The following is a 22501-nucleotide window of genomic DNA, read 5'->3' as shown; positions in this document are numbered from 1 at the left end:
GGCATAAACGATAAACGAAAAGGAAAACTCATAACGGGTTTCGGATCCGATCCGCTACCCACCACAGATATTTATTTTTCCTCCATAATTTTCTTTTCCAAATTGGTCGCACCGCGAAGCTGTTGGTGAGTCGTAAACCCGAACCTGAATCGATAATAGATTTCGAGTCACATCCAACAATATATAATATTTTTATCAATTATACTAACAGTGAAGGAGACTGAGAAAATAATAGGGAGGAGTCTTCGTTTTTTTTTCTCTCTTTGTCCTTGGTGTGAAATGGCCAATGCGATAGCGACCTTCTTTGATTCTTCTATTTCATGTTGCTTTCATAGATTATTCCATTTGATCGTCCTAAGCACAACCTCATTACAACTGGAGATAAAAAAGGCTATATAAAGTGTGCACCATATACAGGTCACACTGCAGGGCTAAGGAGAACTAGTGTACACTTGTAATGGCCCTTACAATTCATGCTCTCCTCCTCGGAACATGCCTTGTTTTCTCAATCCTTCGTCTCTCGGCGGCGGCAGCGGCGGTGTCTGCGGTCGGTAGATCCACGTATATTGTCCACATGGATAAGTCTGCCATGCCCGCGACATTCTCCGACCACCGGGAGTGGTATGCCGCTGCCCTCGCGTCCGTAAAGGCGGCTGCCGACGCTCCTAGTCTCGTTTATGCGTACGATGATGCTTTTCACGGGTTCAGCGCTCTTCTGTCGGAGGATGAGCTGCGAAGCCTTCGCCGCTCTCCGGGCTTCGTGTCGGCGTACGCTGATCGCCAGGCGACCCTTGACACGACGTACACGTACCGGTTCCTCTCGCTCGACCCGTCGAGCGGTCTTTGGTCGGCTTCCAAGTTAGGCGAGGATGTCATCGTCGGAATGATCGATACCGGGATCTGGCCCGAGAGCCGGAGCTTCAACGACGCCGGCTATTCTGAGGTGCCTAAAAGGTAATGCGAAATAACCGTTACTTCTCTCGAGTACTATTTTATACTCAACATGTAGAATATTAACTTAGGATTAATTAAATCGACGCATTCTCGAGAAAAATTAGAATTTTTTAATCTTATTTTCGATAATAAGATATAAAAATCGACAGTCAATACCGTTATATATAATATAGTTAAAAATATATATTTTTTTTTATGATTGCAAAAAGTTATTTTTCAGTTTCAAAACTGGTATAAATCAAATGGTCAAAATTAGCAAGTCTCCTAAGCTGCTAAGCTAAGCATAAAGATTACAGTTTTTAAAATTTAATATCAAAATTATAAATTTTTCATCTAGCAATTAAGCTGAACAAATTTCTTGTAGTAATAGTCTCCATGATGTAAGACATTATCTACCGTCCATCATATAAAGTTGCATCAATCTCAAAATATAATGAACGCACCCACAAAACTTCTCTTTTGAGGAGTAGATACCATGTGCATAAAGTTGTTAAAATTTTACTGAACCTCGTTTTGCAGTAGATTTAAGTGAAAATCATTTTCTTCAAAAACTTAATATAAAATATATTTTCATATTTTATATTCAACAGGTGGAAGGGTAAGTGTGAGCCGGGCCAGGCGTTCAACTCCTCGTTGTGCAACCGGAAGCTCATCGGAGCTCAATTCTTCAACAAGGGCCTCGTCGCAGCGAACCCGGCCAAAGTCCTCTCCATGAACTCGACTCGCGACACGGAGGGCCACGGCACCCACACCTCCTCCACCGCCGCTGGAAACTTCGTCCCCGACGCCTCCTTCTATGGGTATATGTTGGAAGCGTGATTTACTCTGATATATATAATCATTCTAGTGTAAGCTTCAGATGGTATAAGCAGATGGTTTTACAGGTATGCTCCGGGTATTGCACGAGGGATCGCGCCGCGGGCGAGGGTGGCCATGTACAAGACGTTCTGGGACGAGGGGCAGTACGCGTCGGACGTGCTGGCCGGGATGGACCGGGCGATCGCAGATGGCGTCGACGTCATCTCGATATCGATGGGGTTCGACGGCGTCCCGCTGTACGAGGACCTGGTCGCGATCGCCTCGTTCGCTGCGATGGAGCGGGGCGTCTTCGTCTCGTCATCGGCCGGGAACTACGGCCCGAAGCTCACCTCGCTGCACAACGGCATCCCCTGGCAGCTGACGGTGGCCGCCGGCACGGTCGACCGCCAGTTCTCCGCGGTGGTGACGCTCGGCAACGGGCGAACCCTAACCGGCCTTTCGCTCTACCCTGAGAACGCGTGGATCCAAAACAGATCCTTGGTCTACAACAGGACCATCTCGGCTTGCAATTCCGCGGCTGATTTATCTGCATTGGACGGTGCGGTCGTCGTGTGCCACGACACTGGGTCGCTGTTCGACCAGGTGGAGGTGGTGGGCCAATCCACCGTTGGCGGCGCAATCTTTCTTTCAAACGAATCCTACTTCAGATTCTCGTTTCCGGGGGTGGTCATCGGCCCGAAGGCCACGGTAAAGCTCCTGAAGTACGTCCGCACAGTTTCGCATCCCACTGCAAGCGTGCAGTTCAAGCAGACGGTTCTGGGCACGAAGCCGGCCCCGGTCGTGACCGGCTACTCATCGCGGGGGCCATCGGCGAGCTACCCCGGTGTGCTGAAGCCCGACATCCTAGCTCCCGGGGACAGCATCCTCGCGTCGTGGATACCGACGCTACCGACGTCGGTGATCGGCAACACGCTGCTCGCCAGCGAGTTTATGGTGATCTCGGGGACGTCGATGGCGTGCCCACACGCGAGCGGCGTGGCGGTGCTGCTGAAGGCGGCCCACCCGGAGTGGAGCGTAGCGGCGGTCCGGTCGGCGATGATGACCACCGCGGCATTCGTCGACAACATGGGACAGTCGATCAGGGATGCCGGCAACGGCTACGCCTTCGCCAGCCCCCTAGCGGTCGGTGCCGGGCATGTCAACCCCAACGGGGCGCTCAACCCGGGGCTCGTCTACGAAGCCGTGCCGCAGGACTACGTGAACATGCTGTGCAGCGCCAACTACACGCGCACGCAGATTGCCGCGATCGTGCGGTTGCCGCCGTCGGCCGTTGACTGCTCGAAGCCGTCGGCTGACCTCAACTACCCGTCGTTCATTGCGATTTTCGGGCCGAAAGCAACGCGCGGCGCCGCCCAGCAGTTCTCGCGGACCCTGACAAACGTCGGGACCCCTGGGAACTACAGTGTCGCGGTGGCGCCCGCGAAGGGAGTCAACATCGCGGTGTGGCCGCAGACACTGGAGTTCCGGGAGACTCTTCAGCAGCTGAGCTACAAAGTGACCGTTACGGTTAAGTCGCCAATTTCCGGTACGGGTGAGAACTACGGTGCCATAATTTGGTTTGATACCAGCGGGAAATACACGGTGAGGAGCCCTATAGTGGTGCTTTAAGATTCGCGCGTGCATGGAGAGGTATAATGAAGAGTGGGAAATAAATTAAAGTTGCAATTGCAGGAAGATGCAGCAGCAGATGGATAGAAATTTTATGGGCATAGTCCCCAAACTAAATAGTTTGGGGACTATACGGATGGGCGCCGTATGGCCCATCGGTCACTGATGGAAAGAAAAAAAAAATCCTGTATTTTTAGAGAGAGAGAGAGAAAAAGTAACTAAAAAAAGACATTCGTGGGACGTGGCGCCGATCCACATAGTCCCTAAACTATACCCATAAAATTTGGAGACTATGTCTATAAAATTTTTGTCCTTAGCAGATACAGTTACATACCGTAAGGCATTCTTATTTATGAAGTGATTTTGAATCTATATATGATTACGCATTATAGATTGTCCTTTAATAAATTAATGAAGAAAAATAGAAAATGCTTTAATTGTTCTATCATTTTGGAGTGAGATAAATATTAGGGTAGCAAATTATTTATAATCAATGCTTTGTTTTTTACAATATGCAAAAAAATAATTCAAAAGTTATCTTTTGCATCTGCTGATTCAGTCGTTCTTACGTACACAACAAAGTCACTGATTCTCAGTTCATCTCATTAACGAGGAATTCTACACTATCACACTTGCACCACGTCATCAAATAATAAGCCAATAACATTCCTACTTTTCAAATAAAAGTACAATAAAATTTTTTTTTTTACAATCATGATGGGATATATATACTCCTAAAAGGAGACATTTGATTGGTTTGTTACGCCATGTCCCCAATATACCCGTTGCATTTTAGAATTTTTCCTCATTAACAGCCTAATTTTCAGAGTGAAAAATACTCAAAGTAACAGATGATGGAATTGAAATGTGAGATTGATCAATCGGGTCGACGAATATATATAATATATAAATATACAGATGCATTAAACGTTGACTAAAATATCGGAATTAGATTAAATTTTAAACGTTCGAATTTACAATTGGAGGACCAAACAGTTTGGAGCACTAGTGGTCTAATTTATCCATTCATAAAGAAAAATCTACTATGGTCAGTGCATATATATATATAGTATATCTAACCATATTTTGAATTTATTTTCTTTGAAAATAATTAAATACTGCTCTAGCAAGATCAGTATTTTCATTCACAACCGTTCTGAGCTGAAGGTGGTTGGACCAATAAGGACTTTCAGCTTCAATTTTCCTGTCATCCACAACTCAATGAGGCGTGGACCACTATCATTTTATTTTTTCATGTGCCCTTTGATAGTGTGAAGATTTGCTTTCATGCTTATCCTTAAACACTTAGCTCATAACGGCACGATGCCTTTACGACGAACCTTTATCCCTTTCACTTTTGCGCTATATGTCGCGCCGATCCACCATTGTTACGGTCACTCTTAGATTTTAATAGAATATATCTATTGTGCGGCGGTTTTTCGGGGGTTGAAAAAGGCGATGATCGACAAGGTAGTTGGATCAAACGAGGATGGAACAGTGACCGACGATGGATCGAGTGATATTTTGATGTTGGTTTTGTTAGTTTTTGGGGGGGAGTTTTCGATGGCTCATAGGGCATCACATAGTCTTTAATGTTGGGTTTAAACTTGGCCCGGGTCGAGCACCTTGTTGGGCTTGATTTGGCCTAGAGCCCATGGCGAGTGGAGTTGGGGGAGTGGTCTTGAGGCCATTTCCTTATGGCTGGGCCGTTTTAGTTGTCGGACGGATCGCGTAGTGGTCCGATAGGATGCGACCGAGATGGCCGCGGTTCTCCCAGCTGGGGTGCGCGCCCTGGCGAGCGATAGCCATCGCGGAGGTCGGGAGCGCATCGAGTCTCGGAAATAATTGTTAAACTTGTTGTACGCTTCAGCGAGCTAATTGAATAGCGAACTCTAGCGATTCTCATCCATGGCGGCGAGAAGATGCGTGCCCGCGAGCGTGACTGACGTCGGGGTCAGGACGGCAGGCTGCTGCGGGCAACGGGCAGCGAAGTGTAGCGGCTGCGCCGTACGACGAACCTAGACGGGGCACCTTCGTTCCGGCGTATGCAGAACGAAGACGCCGGCGCTCGCGGCGGCTGAGCAGCGATCGAGACGGGTGGGATGGGACATAGGGTCTCGTAAATGAGGGCGGAGCTACTGACCTGATGAAAATGTAAACCGCGCTTGATCCGAGGGGAGGCGGATCAGTCCGGCGTGCCGATACGCAGCATCGATCCCCGATCACGTCGAAGGCGTATCTGCGCCTCGGCCCAGCCACTATTATGTAGAGGCGGATGCACACACTCGCGGCCCGCGACGCGGGCCTCGCAGGCGCAAGGGACGCGGTCATAGCCGTAAGAAGGTGCGCCGAAGGCAGGACGACGCGTCCCCGCGGCGGGGAGCGCCGACCATGTGATGTCGTTACAGTGCGCGTCAGTGTATGCGCGGCGAGATCAGGTTTACGGCGATGGTCACGGTTAGTTGTGGGAAGAGGATCCGCTTATAGCCGGCGCGGTTTGAAGCCACGTCGCGTATCGATGAGCTTGATTGCCACAAGGGAACGATGGGAAGCTAGGTGGCGTGCTTGCAAACGGTCCAGCGCGCAAAACCAACCCCCTCCATATCAACAACCGGGCAGGCTGCGGTCAACGGAGGTCTCGAAACGCGGTCGGAGAGGCTTCGCGCTGATTCGGCAGAAGATCCGACTGTCGACGACGCCGATGATTACGCCGGTAGGCCGTAGCTTGGACGCGGGCCAGAGCTCTGGAGATCGGCGGAGGAGGCGGGAAATCGGTGGGTGTGGGGTAGTTGTCGGGGGCGAATAATGATTGTCGACGCGCAAGTGGCACACACGAAACCTAGTGGCTATATGATTTCCTGAAGCCTGCGAGCCTGGGGAAGGAGGAGCCCGCGCTGGCCGCGAGCCGTTATCTGCCGCTCTGTACCGCGAGTAGGACGTCTCCGGCGGCTGCGCCGAGGAGTCGGACGAAGCGCCAGTTGGCTCGCGGCGCGGCGCAGGTACAAACGCGGGGGACCGGGTGCCGGACAGCGTGGGATGGAAACGCGAGCTGGATCAAGGGATGGGTCCATTGTGGACGATGTAGGTGAGCGGGAAGTTCCGACGGCGGGGATGATGCGTGTTACGGTAGTATGATAGGGTTAGTAGGGGTTATAGTGTACTTTTAATTATTTGGTGGGAGGCGAGCATGTAGATGTTTGTTGTTGGGGTTTGAGGTGGATTGAGATTAAAGTGGTTAGTTGTTGGCATGTTTTTATAGTAGTTGCTTTCTACGCCCCCGGTGATCGTCACTCTTGGCTCAGTCTGGACTACTCGAGTACAGATCGCCAGAACGGACAGGGCCGAACGGAAAGAGCTCCCCTGTCCGTCAAGGCTCAACAAACAGGCAGATTGTTACAGCATTGGGTATTCACATTTACATTTATATTTTTCCACTTTCATTATATGATTTTTGGCTCGATGCAACTTCGCTTTTAAATACATTTGCTTTCAAATGACATTTCATTTTCTTTTTTGCTCGTACATGGGTGACCTAAATTTGGTTTACCCTGCTATCTTAGGGGCGCAACGACCCACTCTTGTCCGGGTTGCGCTCTGTTAATAGTCGTGGTTTGCAAGGAATAGGGGTGAGAATATAAAAAGAATAATTTCTATGGGTTCGGCCGCGACCTCAAGATTTTTCTCATTAGGCTATAATAATTATAAGTTAGAATAACGAATAGGTAAAGTAGTTACAATAACTACACTATGCATAACTGTGGGCAATAATCACTACTGTTTTGCAATGAAGTAGCTGTAACAAGGAATATGTAATTATGTAATGCTTGACCATTTTTACCTTTTAACCAGATTTCGATACGGTTCACACGATGAGTCAAGCGTCAATACTTTTTCTTAATCGTTATATGGGAAGGATGACCGGCTAAGCGCAATCCTGACTGGTGCAGAGGTGAGGTCAATCGACTAGTCATTTCATGTGATGCTAACTATGTCAAGACGATGTATCTACTGTGCTCAACTGACCTTTTTATTTACCGTCATGACCAATCATCTGTGCTCGAGCAAGTCAAGCAAATCACAATATCTAGGAGCCACATGGGGATTCACTATTAGGTCGTTTGCTGACTAGCTATTTAACCATGTGTGACTACTTCCGGAGTTCACTGTTTGTGGTGGCGCGAATACCACAGGGACAACAATGTCGATGTTGCGATGTCCTCTCTATCTTGAGGACACCCTACTACCAGGCGGTAACAAACATACGAAGGATTATCAATCCCTAGCATGGGTTCAGTTTTGGATCTAATTCAATCCTCGACATGCTAATCTTAAATACTGTGCAACTACGCACAAATATATATACATCGATGCAACAATGTTAGTATTTTCTATTGCATAATAGGATCAATCCCATGTTTCACACTAGGTTATATTTGAATCACAATTGAACCTAGTATTTTCAATTTGTTTTCTAATGTTTCTAAAAACATAGTCAAGGATGCCACATGTTCACAATGTTTCAAAGTTCACATTCTAGTTTATTGCATTTTATAGGATTTTCATTTCCATACCAACTTATGCAGTCCAACGGTAACGAGTTTTCAACGAATTTAGCCATCCTATTTGAGGAGACATGCAAGGAAATTTAAAGTACAAAATAAACCCCAAATGATGATTTTCACATTATAGTTAAAGTATGACAATAATGGAAAAGTTAGATATTAGAAGATAATCCACCCATTTATCGAATTAGCACATCACATCGTGTTCAGATGTTTAGAAGTGAGAAATCGCTCGCGATTGTTTATCTGTCGCGATTCGGCTCGTCCAAGTCTAACAATGGAAAAATGGTCAGAAAATTCTCCATTGGACGTTACGTATCATCGTTTAATCCAAAACGAAGTTGTTCCCGCGTCGTTTATCTAATTGAGATACGAGTCATTTGGTTTCTCAAATTTCGATAGGGGGGGGGGGGGGAAAAAGGCCCAAATTCCGAATCCTTAGGATTTGTTTGTTTCAAGAAAACTTCATGGTGATCTTTAATTAAATAGTTTAACATCATCTGGAGTCCTAGTACATCAATTTTTATGCTATTTATTCTCTCTATTCAATCATATAAATTAGTATTACACATTCCATATGGCTACAAATAGAAAAAGAGAAAGTTTCGCCGTTTTGCTATCAGAACCATCCTAGTCGTGCGAATTCACGAAAAGGATCGATCGTCTCGAAGTGGTGAAAGATGGTTCCGCTGCTACACCAATTCTAATTGCAGCCACAAACACCCGGAAGTGCACGGGAAATTCTCGACGCGCCCAGTCGGCTCCTAATTAATAGAATCGATTTCTAAACTTCAATTCAATGAAAATCACATCAAACACATTTAAGAATCAATCTGAAGGAATCCACCAAAAATCCTATTTAATTTATAATAATAAATATACTCGCATCGAAGTGTAGGTAAAAATCCAACGCCGAGGAGCTCGATCGGCTCGGTTCACGGCCAAGAAAATTCTTTATTTTCTTCTTCTTCTCTTTTCCCTTTCTGTTTCCTTCTCCTTTCTCTCGTGTTGCATATAGTTCAGGTGGGGAGGGCTTCAGAGGTTCCTGAGCCTTTAGTGGAATCATAAGCATGGAAATCACAGCAATGTACAAGTTGCCGAGTGTCACTAAGAAATTAAGGATAAAAACTTTTAGTCAATTCAAATTTTGATACTTTTCATGGTAACTATTGTGAATGTCCGTTTCGTGAATTTGACAGTTCAGGCTTAGTTAAAAAATTAATCAAAGAATGTGCATCTTAATTTTTTAGTTTTGAAACCATTTTTGGTCACGGAGATTACGAATATATCTTATTAGAGTGCTATTAGGTTTTTGTTTTTCACTTTTGAGTATCGAATGATATGAAACTTTAAATCTAGTATCAGAAAAAATATTCGGGATATATTTCTAAAATTTTCTATTTTTAATACTGTGAATTTTTTCTAGCTGATAATATCGTCTCATTTCTTTAGAAAATTATAAAATAATATATTCTTATGTCAATTTCAGTACAGTTATTTTGGACTCTTATTTTATTTTTTTAAATCCAATAATGAAAGTATCTCATATTAATTTTTATTATATACTTTTTATATTGAAAATTCGATGTACATATCAGTAGCAAGTAGAAGTATGTATGGCATATGAATTTGAGAAGTATAATTTGGTGGGCAATAACATGGACTAAGTTTGTCAGTTGTTGCGGCTTTTTAAGGTGCCAAAAGGCAGCGAAAAATGTGGGGTTTATCTTTTGTGTGGGCTTTTGTGCGTTAGGAGAAGAGAGAGAGATGACGGGAGAGAAGAGAGAGAGTAATTAATTCTTATGGAGGTTTTTGTCCGTGTGACTATTGTTATGTCCTTTAATGCGGACCATCTTGTGGATGAATAATTTACTTTGCTTGCGCGTAAACTGTTACAAAAGCTTCTAGACAAGTATAATGATCTTTCTGATTAAGTTTAAACTGAATAAGTGAAAATATTTCTGCATTGTATTACAAATTCAAGATTCGTGCCTGTGTATTCATAACTATAAGTTTATTTATTTTAGATCATAATTATTATCTGATTAATATATTATAAATGTAGTCACGAGCAACCAATAAGTAATAAGATTAAGGAAAGGCTCGGATAAGGAGAAGAGAACAAATTCGTAGGATAATAACTTGGTTAAGAGCTTTCCCAGTTAGCTGTCAGCGTGTCACAGTTTTATTAATATCCAAAATTCATGTCTTCGTGGCTGCTTTGTAATGATTTAAAGATCCTAAAAGAAATTATAAGACTTAAGAGGGGTAGGATTTAATATTTTGATAGAGAAAAATATACTCGGTGGCTCGCGATCGGGAGGTTCTCAATGGATTACTGGGAGAGCTTCCACTGAAGTTTTTATTTTTTTTTCAAAAAATTGTGCCATAAATCCGGCCTAAGCTATGTTATATAAAGGTAAGCCACCTAGCACGTAATCAATGTCTAGTCAAAATTATGGGAAAGTGTGTTATGCAAATAAAGGCAAATTTCGATAAAAAATTACTTATTTTGGCTTTTGCATAAACGGTCTGGCACCTTTTCGTTTTTAACAGATGTGGTCACTTTTTTAGCAACTGACCAAATATCTTTTTTATTTTTCTCTTCGTTTCTTCCCTTCGTTCTCTCGTTTCTTTTTTTTTTTGCCGGTTAGACGGAGGCGGAGCAGAGGCGGAGCGGGTCGAAGGCAGAGAACGGTCCGTTCGCCTCTCATCCTACATGCTCGCTCGCTTGACCCTCGTCCATGGCACCCCCATTCCTCGCCTCGACCGGGTTAACGCCCGCCGCCGCGAAATTTTTTTTTTGCTTTTTTTTTTTTCTTCTCGATTTTCACGTTCTCCGCGATGCACGCTTCGCCCTTCTTCCGCCTTCTATCTCTCCTGTCATCCGTCATTTTCTGCGGCTCGACGCGATTTATCTTCGCAGGCGCGAGCGTCAGACACGTAGAGCGTCACTGCGGGCTACAAGATTGCGAGCGGAGGGGTCTTTGCAGCGTCAGCACCGCGCATGTCACGGTCACGTAGCTGTTGGAAGAGAAGGTGACAAAAAAATTATAGAAAAAACCAGAAAAAAAATAAATGATAAAAAATTATATAAAAAGAGCTGATGATGGAATTACATCGTTATTTAAAAAGAAAATTATAAGTTTGCATATTTAAGATGTAAACTGTGAGCTTAATAAAATTATACTCTTTGAACGGATTGATATATTTTTATCTTTTAACTACAGGACTTTTAGTGATATTTTACTGTTTCTCTACTTTGTTGCATTGGTTTTCTTCCTGTTATTGCACTATTTCTCTCTTATTTACCGAGGAAATGAGATGCAACAAGAGTAAAACCAGGTGCAACAGAGGTAGAAACAATATAAATTATCTTTAAAGGGTGCGTTATCCTTATTTATATGTTTTCTTTTGTTGCACTATTTCTCCTTTGTTTACACAGTAATGGTGCCAAACAAGAGGAGAAACAGTGTCACAAGAGAAGAAACAGTAGTTATATCTATAAAACAGTGCGTTTTCCTCTTGTTGCCACTATTTTACTCCTATTGTGTTCACAGAAAATGGTTGCAACAAAGGAGAAAGAGTAAGTATTATCTCTTTTGAATACAAGTGCCTAGTGTTTTTTTCTTGCTTACTGTTTCTCGTTTGTATGCACTATTTTCTATTTAACAGAAAAGTGCAAACAAGAGCGGAGAACAGTATAAATATTCTCTTAAAAGGGTGGTTCAGTTTAAGATAAAAAACAGTGCTCGTGAACAAGGAATAAATGCCTGCAACCAAGAGGAGACAACGCTGCACTTTTGTCTCTAAAGCCGACTGTAACTTTCATCTTTAATGGATGCACAGTTTAATGTGAAAGGTGTGTAATTATAGAAGAGAACTGTGTAAACTATTTCTCAAGAGTGTACTTTATCGTTTACACGAGTGTTAGTTTTCATCTTTAAAGTGCGCGGTTTAATTAAAATAGGTGAACTATATATTTTTTTATGCAGTTACAATCAATTTGCATGTTCTCGCTTTTTTTTATATAATTTTTTATCTTTTATTTTTGTATTTGTTTTGTTTATATAATTTTCTTTTTGTCACTTCTCTTGCAAAAGCACGGAGTTCGCTGGCGACGAACCGTTAAGGACGCCCGTCGATTCTCGTGATAGAGCGTGCAGTGACCTCCCGGGTGTCGACGTCGGTCCTGGCGAAAAATGCATCGTCGTCGGAGGCTGGGCGGCAAGACAATGGGGAGAGGGAAGGATGAGAGAAGGGCTGTGGGAGGACGAGGAGGGAGGAGGCTCGTCGTCGGGCGGTAGATAGAGAGAGTGGAGAAGAAAATTAAAACCAAAAAAAAAAAAAAGTCGTGCCGCGGCTTGCGGCGTGTTGGAGAGGAAGGGTGGAGGCGTGGCTCGTTGATTCGCTCGCCGAGGGGTAAGGGACCCGGGGCAGGTTGGAGGGCAGAGGTAGAGAATGAAGGTAAGAGGCGAGGTGGCGGGTGAGGGGGGGTGAGGACACGTTTCGCCTCGCTTGCCGGCTGGAGAAAAAAAAGACGAGAGAAACGAAATGAGAGAGAAGAGGAAAGAGAAAAGTAAGGGTATTTATTTTGGTTCAGTTTGCTTGAAAAATTGGACGAATTTGCAAAACAAAGGTGGCCGGTTTTGCAAAAAAGCCCAAAATAATTGATTTTTTATGCAATTGGCCATATAAATGATGATACTACAATTTAATTTATTTTGACATGTCTATGCATATTACACTGTACTGTTTCTTACTGGATCAACTATAACTGGGCATATATATATATATATTTATTATATATTATATTATGACTAGGCTATTATGCTTATTAATAGCACAAATCTTGTGTGCTACCAATGGTTTTCGGCCATTGTGATGAGAGAATGTTGTGTGTTAGGTTTGATGGTCCTTAGGGTTGAGTACGCGTGGGGTGATTGAATAGTATGATCTAATGGTGTGAAATGATCAAAGGGTGGATCTAACGGCGGAAACTGGGTGCACCAAGTGTTGGTGTATTGATAGTATAGTGCCAGACTATATATATATATAATTTATATATATATATTATTCTTTTCGCCCAAACTCTTTTGTTCTAATACATTTTGGGGCCAAAATTGCGCTCCACAGTAGGCTTACCCATTGAAATTAGGTGGCCGGCCCACAAATGCTATAAAGTTAAAAGGTTTGGGCCCCGGCGATACGCTCTAAAGAAAAAAGAGGGGTGGAAAAAAAGCTGTCAAATTATCAGATATAAATATCCGATCCAGACCCTATACGGATCGAAGAACCCGAAAAGATGACGATGAATATATGGATAAAAAAAATTACCGTTAGTTTCGGATATGGGTCGTGTTATTTATACCCATACTTGATTTATGATTCGATATCTTCGACCCAATTTTAAATGGATAGGTTTCGATAGTTTCTAGTTTCTGGACTCGGACTCGGACCCGACGGACTTCGGCGTGAATTATTTTCTTATAGTTAACTAAAGGATTTGACTTTGAATTGAGGGGGCCATCATTTTATAGATTATTAGCTAAGGAGTCTTTAAGATTTTCTAGTTGAATCATAACCCTGCAGACTTTTTATCTATTTATCTTATTTTTTTACTCTTTAATTTTTTGGTTCATTTCCATCTAAGAGTTTATTTGATAGGTTTAACATTTTTGTTGCTGGAAATCTTGCAAAAAAGAATCGATTGACAAAGAGAAAAATTTTGATAACTATTTTATTGGTTATTTTGACTATTATGTTATTGTTCACTCATGAAAATTAAAAAACTTGAAATTTACTTTTTCATCGTAATGTTTCATGCATGCATTTTAACTAAACAATAATAGTAGATGCATATATTTTGGACCAATGACTCGACGCAATATGGCCTCCCGCCATAGGATAGGATGCTGGCCTATTTAAAGCCAACAATCCCCCTTCCAGCACCTGCACACATTTGCAGCATGCGGAAATCGAACCCGTGACCTCTGGTTCGATACCACTTGTCGGATCGTTGACGCTTACCATTAATCCCAAAAGCTTGAGCTATTAGAAATACACACAACCAATTCACTTAAAACATATAGATACAACGCCCACGGGTCTCGATTGAAACTCGGCCCAACCAGTCTCATGCCACTTCGAACATGACTCAGCCCATCGAGCCTCACGCCATTTCGAACATGACTTGACGTAACATGGTCTCCCGCCACAGGACAGAATGCTAGCCTATTTAAGCCAACAGGTGCATGTGTTTTAGTCCCATATATATTGTGGTATTATATGCACTAGTGTAGAGATTCGTGCGATGCAGCGGGTAGATAATATAAGCAAAATTTAAAAATTTTAATAAAATTTATATTTACGGATTATTGATATATAGAAAACTACACCATGTTATGTACAGCCAATTAGCATGACTAAATTTAACTATTAAAAAAATAAATTATAACTAAAATCCACTCATTGATAAAATATTAATATGGTGCATATAATTAATTGTTGCATCTTACATGTAATTAGATGAGTGGGGAGGTAAAGGGTTGGGCGTTGAGAAGAGGAGAAGGTGGTTTGATTTAAAATTAGGTTATGAGAATGAAGGATAACATGCTACGTGGTAAAATAAATTTTATGGTACATGTAAAAGAGTTACAAAAGAGACGGGGTGGAAGATTAATGAAGAAAGGAGTTGATTAAAATTATAAAGTCCACTCATTCATAGAATATTAATATAGTGCATATAATTAAATGTTGCACCTTACATGTAATTAGAGGAGTGGAGAGTGAAAGGTATCATGCCATGTGGCAAAAAATATTGTGGCTTCATATAGATTTATAGATTTATAGATATAGATATAGATGGTTCATATTACCATATGGTAGGTATATATATTTTGGACCCATGTATTGAGATATTTTATTTTTCTTTTGAATAAATTTTATTGGACCGGGTACAATTTATTAGAATGCGACTTTTTTATAGGGGATGATTTATAGTTTGTCCACAGATTATTTAATAAAGCCTATAAAAAAAATATGTATATGGGTACCTGTACCCGATTTAGACTCGACCCGTATTTGGTCTTGAACGAATAGTATACGGGTAGTCACTATCCATACCAGACTCGGACCCGACCCGACCTGAAGTTACCGTTTATATTCCTCCAAAGTTGTATAGTTTGTAAAAATGTCCTTATATTTGTTAGTTAATTAACTGGTTAAAGTTGATTATTCTTCAATAAAATATTCATTTTACTCTTAAATAAGTGTCTTTTTAATTATATTAAATAACTTTTATGATTTTTAACTTTTGATTCTAACTTTTATATCATTCCATATAAGCTATAAATTTTAAATTCTTAAAAAGTTTTTACAAAAGCAAAATTTGTAAGTTTGCATACCGGTCTAAACGGTGAAAATTTAATAGTCAACTAACGACAGTGAACCTGTAAAGATAAATATGCACACTGTTGAGCTGTAAAGAGATAGATTTGATAGGACATTTTGCATATAAATAATTTGGTTTTGCGTTTTTGCAAACTTTGGCTTTCTTTTTGGATTTCGCAGTTTCAGTACAGATTTTCTGGAAATATGACCAAAATACCTAAGGGTTTAAATAAATAGCAGCTCTACCTCTCCCTCACGGCTGTGTTCGAGAATAATTAGTTCGCCTTCTTGCTGTGCCTCCCAAAATGCTACACTACTGCAATTATAGAGGAATATAATCCATAACTAGAATTCTGAAAGAATAAAAGTTTGATTACAAAACTCACCTTACACTTTGGCCAAAATCTTAATTAGTGTTCTGTGTTAAAAATTGCATCAATTTTCATCTTATGCTTTGTCTCTGTGGCAAATGAGCCCAAAAATATGGAATAGTTATTGGATTTAGTTGTCAAATTCAACTAAAATAAGTTAAAAGATGCAAGTTTTACTTAAACGATTTAAGTGACGTGATATGCAAACTTGGTTTTGTAAAGTTTTACAGCCAAATTCAATAATTATCTCAAATTTTAGATTTATTTGAGTTAGAGACAAAATATAGGATTCGAATNAGAGCAGCCACGCCGGAGGCGTGCGGGCACGCCATCGACGTCTCGAAAATAATGTTAAACTTGTTGTACAGCTCCAGCGAGCCAACTGTGCCGACAGTCGAGTTCTCAGCCCAGGTGGCGAGAATCTGCGTGCCCGGCGTGACGACGTCGGGCTTCAGGACGTGCGGGCTGCTCGCGGACGGGCCACGCGAAGTGTAGGGTGCCGTTGTGGACGAACCCTAGGACGGGGCCCTCGTTCCCGGCGGAGGCAGAAACGAAGACGCCGCGCTCGACGGCGGCGAGCGCGGTGATGGCGACAGGGTCGTCGTAGAGGGCGGCGCCGCTGATCCCGAGGGAGAGCGAGATCACGTCCGTGCCGTCCGATACGGCGGCATCGATCCCCACGATCACGTCCGAGGCGTATGCGCCCTCGGCCCACAGCACTTTGTAGGCGGCGATGCACACCCGCGGCCCCGCGCCGCGGGCCCTCGCGGCAGGGACGCCGTCATAGCCGAAGAAGGGCGCGGCGACGACGCGCGTCCCCGCGGCGGTGGACGCGATGTGCGTGCGTGGCCGTCAGTGTTGCGCGGCGAGTTGACAGCGATGGTCAGGTTTGGGTTGTGGGAGAGGAGGCCGCGGTTGAAGCCACGCGCATCGATGAGCTTGCGATTGCACAGGGAAGGAGCGAACGCGGTGCCGCGCTTGTAAACGCCGCTCCAGCGCGGCAGCGCTGGGTCGAGGTCGAGGACGCGGTCGGAGAAGCTCGCGCTCTCGGGCCAGATCCCACTGTCGACGACGCCGATGATTACGCCGTCGCCGTAGTTGGACGCGGGCCAGAGCCCGAGATCGGGGGAGAGGCCGAGGAAATTGGGGGTGTGGGTCGTGTCGGGCCGAATAATCGTGTCGGGGTGGCACCACACGAACCCGTGCTATTCCCTGAGCCTCGCGAGCTGCGCGGAGGAGAGCCGCGCCGCGAAGCCGTTGATCGCGCTCTTGTACGCGTAGACGATCTCCGGGGCGCCGCCGAGGAGTCGGGACGAAGCGCGTTGGCGTCGGCGGCCACCGCGGCGCGGTACCAAACGCGCGGGCTGGAGAACGCGAGCGGCATCAAGGATGGGTCCATGTGGACGATGTAGGTGGCGGAATCCGACGGCGGGGATGATGACACGTGTACGGTAGATGATAGGGTTAGTAGGGGCGTTATTAGTAGTAATCTTTTAATTATTGGTGGGAGGCGAGCCATGTAGATGTTGTTGTTGGGGTTGAGTGGATTGGGAAATTAAAGTGGTTATGTGGCATCGTTTTTTATAGTAGTTGTCACGCCCCGTGATCGTCACTTTGGTCGGTCCGGACACGCGTACAGATCGCAGAACGGACAGGGCCGAACGGACAGAGCTTCCCCTGTCCGTCCAAGGCTCAACCAAACAGGTACATTGATTACAACATTGGATATTCACAATTTACATATATTTTTCCACTTTATAATACATGAATTTCTCCTCGAATACAACTTCGCTTTTAAATACATTTGCCTTTTCAAATACATTTACAGTCTTTTGCTCGTACATGGGTGACCTAAATTGGGTGACCCTGCTATCTAGGGCGCAACGCCCACATCTTGGTCCGGTGCCGCTCTGTTAATAGTTGGTTCTGCAAAAATGGGGGGTGAGAACTAAAAGAAATTTCTAGTGGGTTCGGCCGCCGACCTCACCGATTTTTCCACTAGGTCTATCAAAATATAAGTAGATAAACGAATAGTAAAGTAGTACAATAACTACACTATGCATAAATTGGAATAATCACTACTATGTCTTTGCAATGAAGCTAGGTAAACAAGAATATTATTATGCTCAAGATGCTTACCATTTTTACCTTTTACCCAATCATACCGGTTCACACGAAGTCAAGCCCAAACTCTCTCCTCTAAATCGTCTATTGGGGAGATGACCGCTCAACCCAACCTAGACTGTCCGCAGAGGAGGTACAATCGACTCGTCACTTGTCATGTGATGCTACTATGCTCAAAGACATGATCTACTATGCTCAACTGACCTTTTCTTTTACCTCATGACCCAATCATCTGGCTCACGCAAAGTCAAGCCCAAACTCACAATACTAGGACCCACGGGGACTATCACCAATCTAGAGTCGTTTGCTGACTAGATACTTTAACCCATGTGTGACTACTCCGGAGCTCACTGTTTGTGGTGGCGCGAATACCAACAAGCCGAACAGACAATGTGAGTGCGATCCAGTCCTCTCATCTTGAGGACACCCTACTAACCAGGGTAACAACATACGAGGATCTATCAATCCCTAGCATGGTCCAGAGGATCTATTTCAATCCCTCGGATGCTCATCTTAAATCCTGTGCAACTACGGCAACAAACCATATATACACTCATGACACACAATGTTCATATTTTCTACTTGCACAATAGGATACCCAATCCATATTTCCACACTAGGTTCATATTTAGACTCACAATGACACCTAGTATTTCACTTTGTTTTCTATGTTCCAACAACTAGTCAAGATGCCACCAATGTTCCACAATGTTTTCTAAGTTCACATTCTAGTTCATTGCATTTATAGGATTTTCAATTTCCACTAACCCAATCCTTATGCATCCAAGTACCGAGTTTTCAACCCAATTTAACCAATCCTACTTTAAGAAGCATGCAAGAAAAATTTAAAGTACAAACACAATAAACCCTACAATGCATGATTTCTACATATATATATACACATATGATCAATAATGGCAACATAGATATAGAAAGAAATCCAACCATTTCGAATAGCACCATCAACCTCGTGTCGATGTTTAGAAGTGAGAAATCAAGCCTCGCGATTTATCGTCGCCGATTCGGCTCGATCCAAGCCTAACAAATGAAAAATGGCAAAATCTCCCAATTGGACGTCGTAACCTCATCGTAATCCAAAACGAAGTTGTTCCCCGCGTCGATTTATCCTTCAATTAGAGATTTACAGAGTCAATTTGGTTCCAAATCTCATAGGGACAAAAGCCCCAAATCCTAATCCTAGATTTCTTGATTCTCAAGAAAACCATCATGGTGAATCCTTTAATTAAACTAGTTTAACATCATCTGGAGATCCTAGATACATCAATTTTATGCTATCATCTCTCTCTATCAACATATAAATTATATACACATCCATATGGCTACAAATAGACAAAAGAGGAAGTTCGCCGTTTTCGGCTACTCGGAACCGACCTAGCGTGCGAATTCAACGAAAAGGATGATCGTCGAAGTGGAAAGATGTTCCGCTGCCTCCACCCAATCCATGTGGCAGCCACAACACTCCGGAAGTCACGGAAAAATCTCTCGACGAAACGCTCACAAAGTCGGCTCCTAAATTACATAGAAATCGATTTCTAAACTTCAATTTCAATGAAAATCCATCCAAAACACATCTCCTAAGATCCAATCTGAAGAATCCACCAAAAAATCCTATTTAAAATTATAATAATAAAATACTACCTCGCAATCGAAGTGTAGGAAAAATCCAACGCGCGAGGAGGCTCGATCGGCTCATCAAACGGCCCAAGAAATCTCTTTATTTTTCTTCTTCATCTCTTTTCCCTTTCTTTTCCTCTCCCTTTCTCTCTCTTGCATACATGTTCAAGGTGGAGGAAGCTTCAAGAGTTCCCTGGCAGCTTTAGTGGAAATCCACTAAGCATGGAAATCCACTTAGCAATGTAACAATTGCCCGTAGGTCCACAAGAAGTAAGCATAAAAACTTTAGTCAAATTCAAAATATGATATTTTTGGTCGGAGCCTCTCTGAATGTCCGTTTGCGCTGAAATTTGACAGTCAGGCCTAATTAAAATTAATCAGAAGAATGTGATCTTAATTTTTCAGTTTTGAACCATTTTTGGTCATCGAAAGATCTACCGACTAAAATTTCTATTAGATTGCTATCAGGTTTTGTTTTTCACTTTTCGAGTGTCGGAATGATATGAAACTTTAATTCTAGCATCAAAAAAATAATTCCGACATATTCTCAAATTTTCATAATTTTCTGACACTGTGACTTTTTCAGCTGAAATATCAGTTTCATTTCTTACAGAAAATTATAAATCATATATTCTTATTTTAATTTCAGCACAATTTATTTCCGACTTATATTTTATTTTTCTAAATCCAATAAAAATAATATCTCATATTATTTTTATTTATACTTGCTTTTATATTGAAAATTCGGTGTACTATAGTAGTAGTAGTAGTAGTAGTGTATGGGAATATGATGTGAGAAGATAATAATTGGTGGGGCATATGGACTAAGGTAGTGTTTGGTTGGGGAACAAAGGGGGGAATAAGCCCTTGTTCCCCTTTTGTTCCCAAACGCAATATTTGTTGCCCGGGAACAATAGTTCCAGGATTTTAAGAACAAGCCGGTATAAGGCTGGAACTACTGTTCCACCATTTTACTGGAACAAGCTTGTTCTGTCACGCCCCGAATTACACGTTCCCTGGGCACGCCGACAAATCCGCCGTATACAAAGAAATTTTCCCTGTATACGAAGCGACAGCTGTACCTGTAAATCAAACACTACTACGAACAGTAGNTCTCTTTTCCCTTTCTTTTCCTCTCCCTTTCTCTCTCTTGCATACATGTTCAAGGTGGAGGAAGCTTCAAGAGTTCCCTGGCAGCTTTAGTGGAAATCCACTAAGCATGGAAATCCACTCAGCAATGTAACAATTGCCCGTAGGTCCACAGAAATTAAGCATAAAAACTTTAGTCAAATTCAAAATTTGATACTTTTCATCGGAGCCTCTTTGAATGTCCGTTTGCGCTGAAATTTGACAGTCAGGCTTAGTTAAAATTAATCAAAAGAATGTGATCTTAATTTTTTAGTTTTGAACCATTTTTGGTCACCGGAAGATCTACCGACTAAAATCTCTATTAGATTGCTATTAGGTTTTGTTTTTCACTTTTCGAGTATCAGAATGATATGAAACTTTAAATCTAGTATCAGAAAAATAATTCCGATATATTCTCAAATTTTCATAATTTTCTAATACTGTGAATTTTTTAGCTGAAATATCAGTCTCATTTCTTATAGAAAATTATAAATCATATATTCTTATTTCAATTTCAGTACAAGTTATTTTCGACTTATATTTTATTTCTTTAAATCCAATAAAAATAGTATCTCATATTATTTTTATTTATACTTATTTTTATATTGAAAATTCGGTGTACTATAGTAGTAGTAGTAATAGTAGTGTATGGGCATATGATGTGAGAAGATAATAATTGGTGGGGCATATGGACTAAGTTTGCTCAAGTTGTTGGGTTTTAAGGTGCGGCCGTGTGGGGTTTTCTTTTGATGTGGGCTTTTGTGGTAGAGAGAGAGAGAGAGAGAGAGAGAGAGAGAGAGTACATAATTAGGGGGTTTTTGTGGTTGTGAGCTCTTGTTTGTCCTTTATGCGACAGTGATGAATACTTTAGTTCTTGCTAAACTGTTACCAAAAGCTTAGACCAATATAATGAATCTTCTCTGATAAGTTTAAACTGATAAGTGAAAATATTCTCTGCATTATATACAAATCAAGATTCTGCCTTGTATTCAATATAAGATTATTATTCTTAATAAATTTTTATGCATAATTATATAATTAGTCCGACCACAATAATAAAAGATAAGGAAAAGGCAGGATAAGAAAGAAAACAAATTAGGATAAAACTTGGTAAAGAGCTTTCCAATTCACTGTCACGTGTCAGTTTTATTTATATCCAAAAATTCATTGGGTGCTTTTAATATTAAAATCCCAAAAAGAATTATAAACTCTAGAGGGGAGGATTATAATATTTGAATAGAGAAAAAAACTAACACGTGGCTGCGAATCGGAGGTTCCTCAATGAGANTTTCGGTCGTTTGAGTTTGTGTTTAGTTTAACGACTTTTCGGTCGTTTGAAATTTGGGTTTAGTTTAACAACTTTACGGTCGATTGGATTTGGTTGTTTTGGGTTTTGGGGTTTTGTTTGTGGACTTTGGGTTTTAGGTTTATTTGTGGACTTTGGGTTTTGGGTTTATTTGTGGACTTTGGGTTTTGGGTTCATTTGTGGACTTTGGGTTTTGGGTTCATTTGTGGACTTTGGGTTTTGGGTTCATTTGTGGACTTTGGGTTTTGGTTTGGCTCGAATCTTTTGTATTTGATTCGAGATGAACCGCCTTAGGTTTGTTTAGTCATTCGGGTTGAACCATTATGCTTTAGTTCGGGACCCATCAAGACTTGGATTGAGTTGGATTCTTTATGGTTGGGTTCAGATCTGACCCACTTCAGTTCGAGTCGGACCCTTTATGGTTCTGATCGGATTGGACCGGATTCGGTTCGAGTCGGTTCAAGTTGAATGCTTTATGGTTTGGTTCGAATCGGCTCCACTTCGGTTCGAGTCGAATGCTTCCTGGTTAGGTTCGGATTGAATCCACTTCGGTCCAAGTTGACTCCTTCCTCGTTCGGTTGAGTCGGTTCCTTTCAGGTTCG

General features: G+C 42.3%; 1 protein-coding gene and 1 long non-coding RNA gene across 2 annotated transcripts; one reads left to right on the top strand and one right to left on the bottom strand.

Moving 5' to 3' along the window:
• On the top strand, window positions 435-3885 carry LOC109721074 (subtilisin-like protease SBT1.9). Its single transcript, XM_020248494.1, has 3 exons — window positions 435-954; window positions 1545-1754; window positions 1839-3885. The coding sequence occupies exons 1-3, from the start codon at window positions 458-460 to the stop codon at window positions 3379-3381; spliced, it is 2250 nt and encodes a 749-aa protein (XP_020104083.1). The 5' UTR covers window positions 435-457; the 3' UTR covers window positions 3382-3885.
• LOC109721083 lies at window positions 850-19690 on the bottom strand. The gene is made up of 4 exons (XR_002219133.1): window positions 19490-19690; window positions 19223-19360; window positions 18776-18957; window positions 850-947 (listed from the first exon to the last, which is right to left on the bottom strand). It is a non-coding gene; the product is annotated as an uncharacterized LOC109721083 (long non-coding RNA).

The sequence above is a fragment of the Ananas comosus genome, linkage group 1 (assembly GCF_001540865.1).
Source record: "Ananas comosus cultivar F153 linkage group 1, ASM154086v1, whole genome shotgun sequence".
Classification (NCBI taxonomy): Eukaryota; Viridiplantae; Streptophyta; class Magnoliopsida; order Poales; family Bromeliaceae; genus Ananas; species Ananas comosus.
This window is presented reverse-complemented; position numbering and strand designations above follow the sequence as displayed.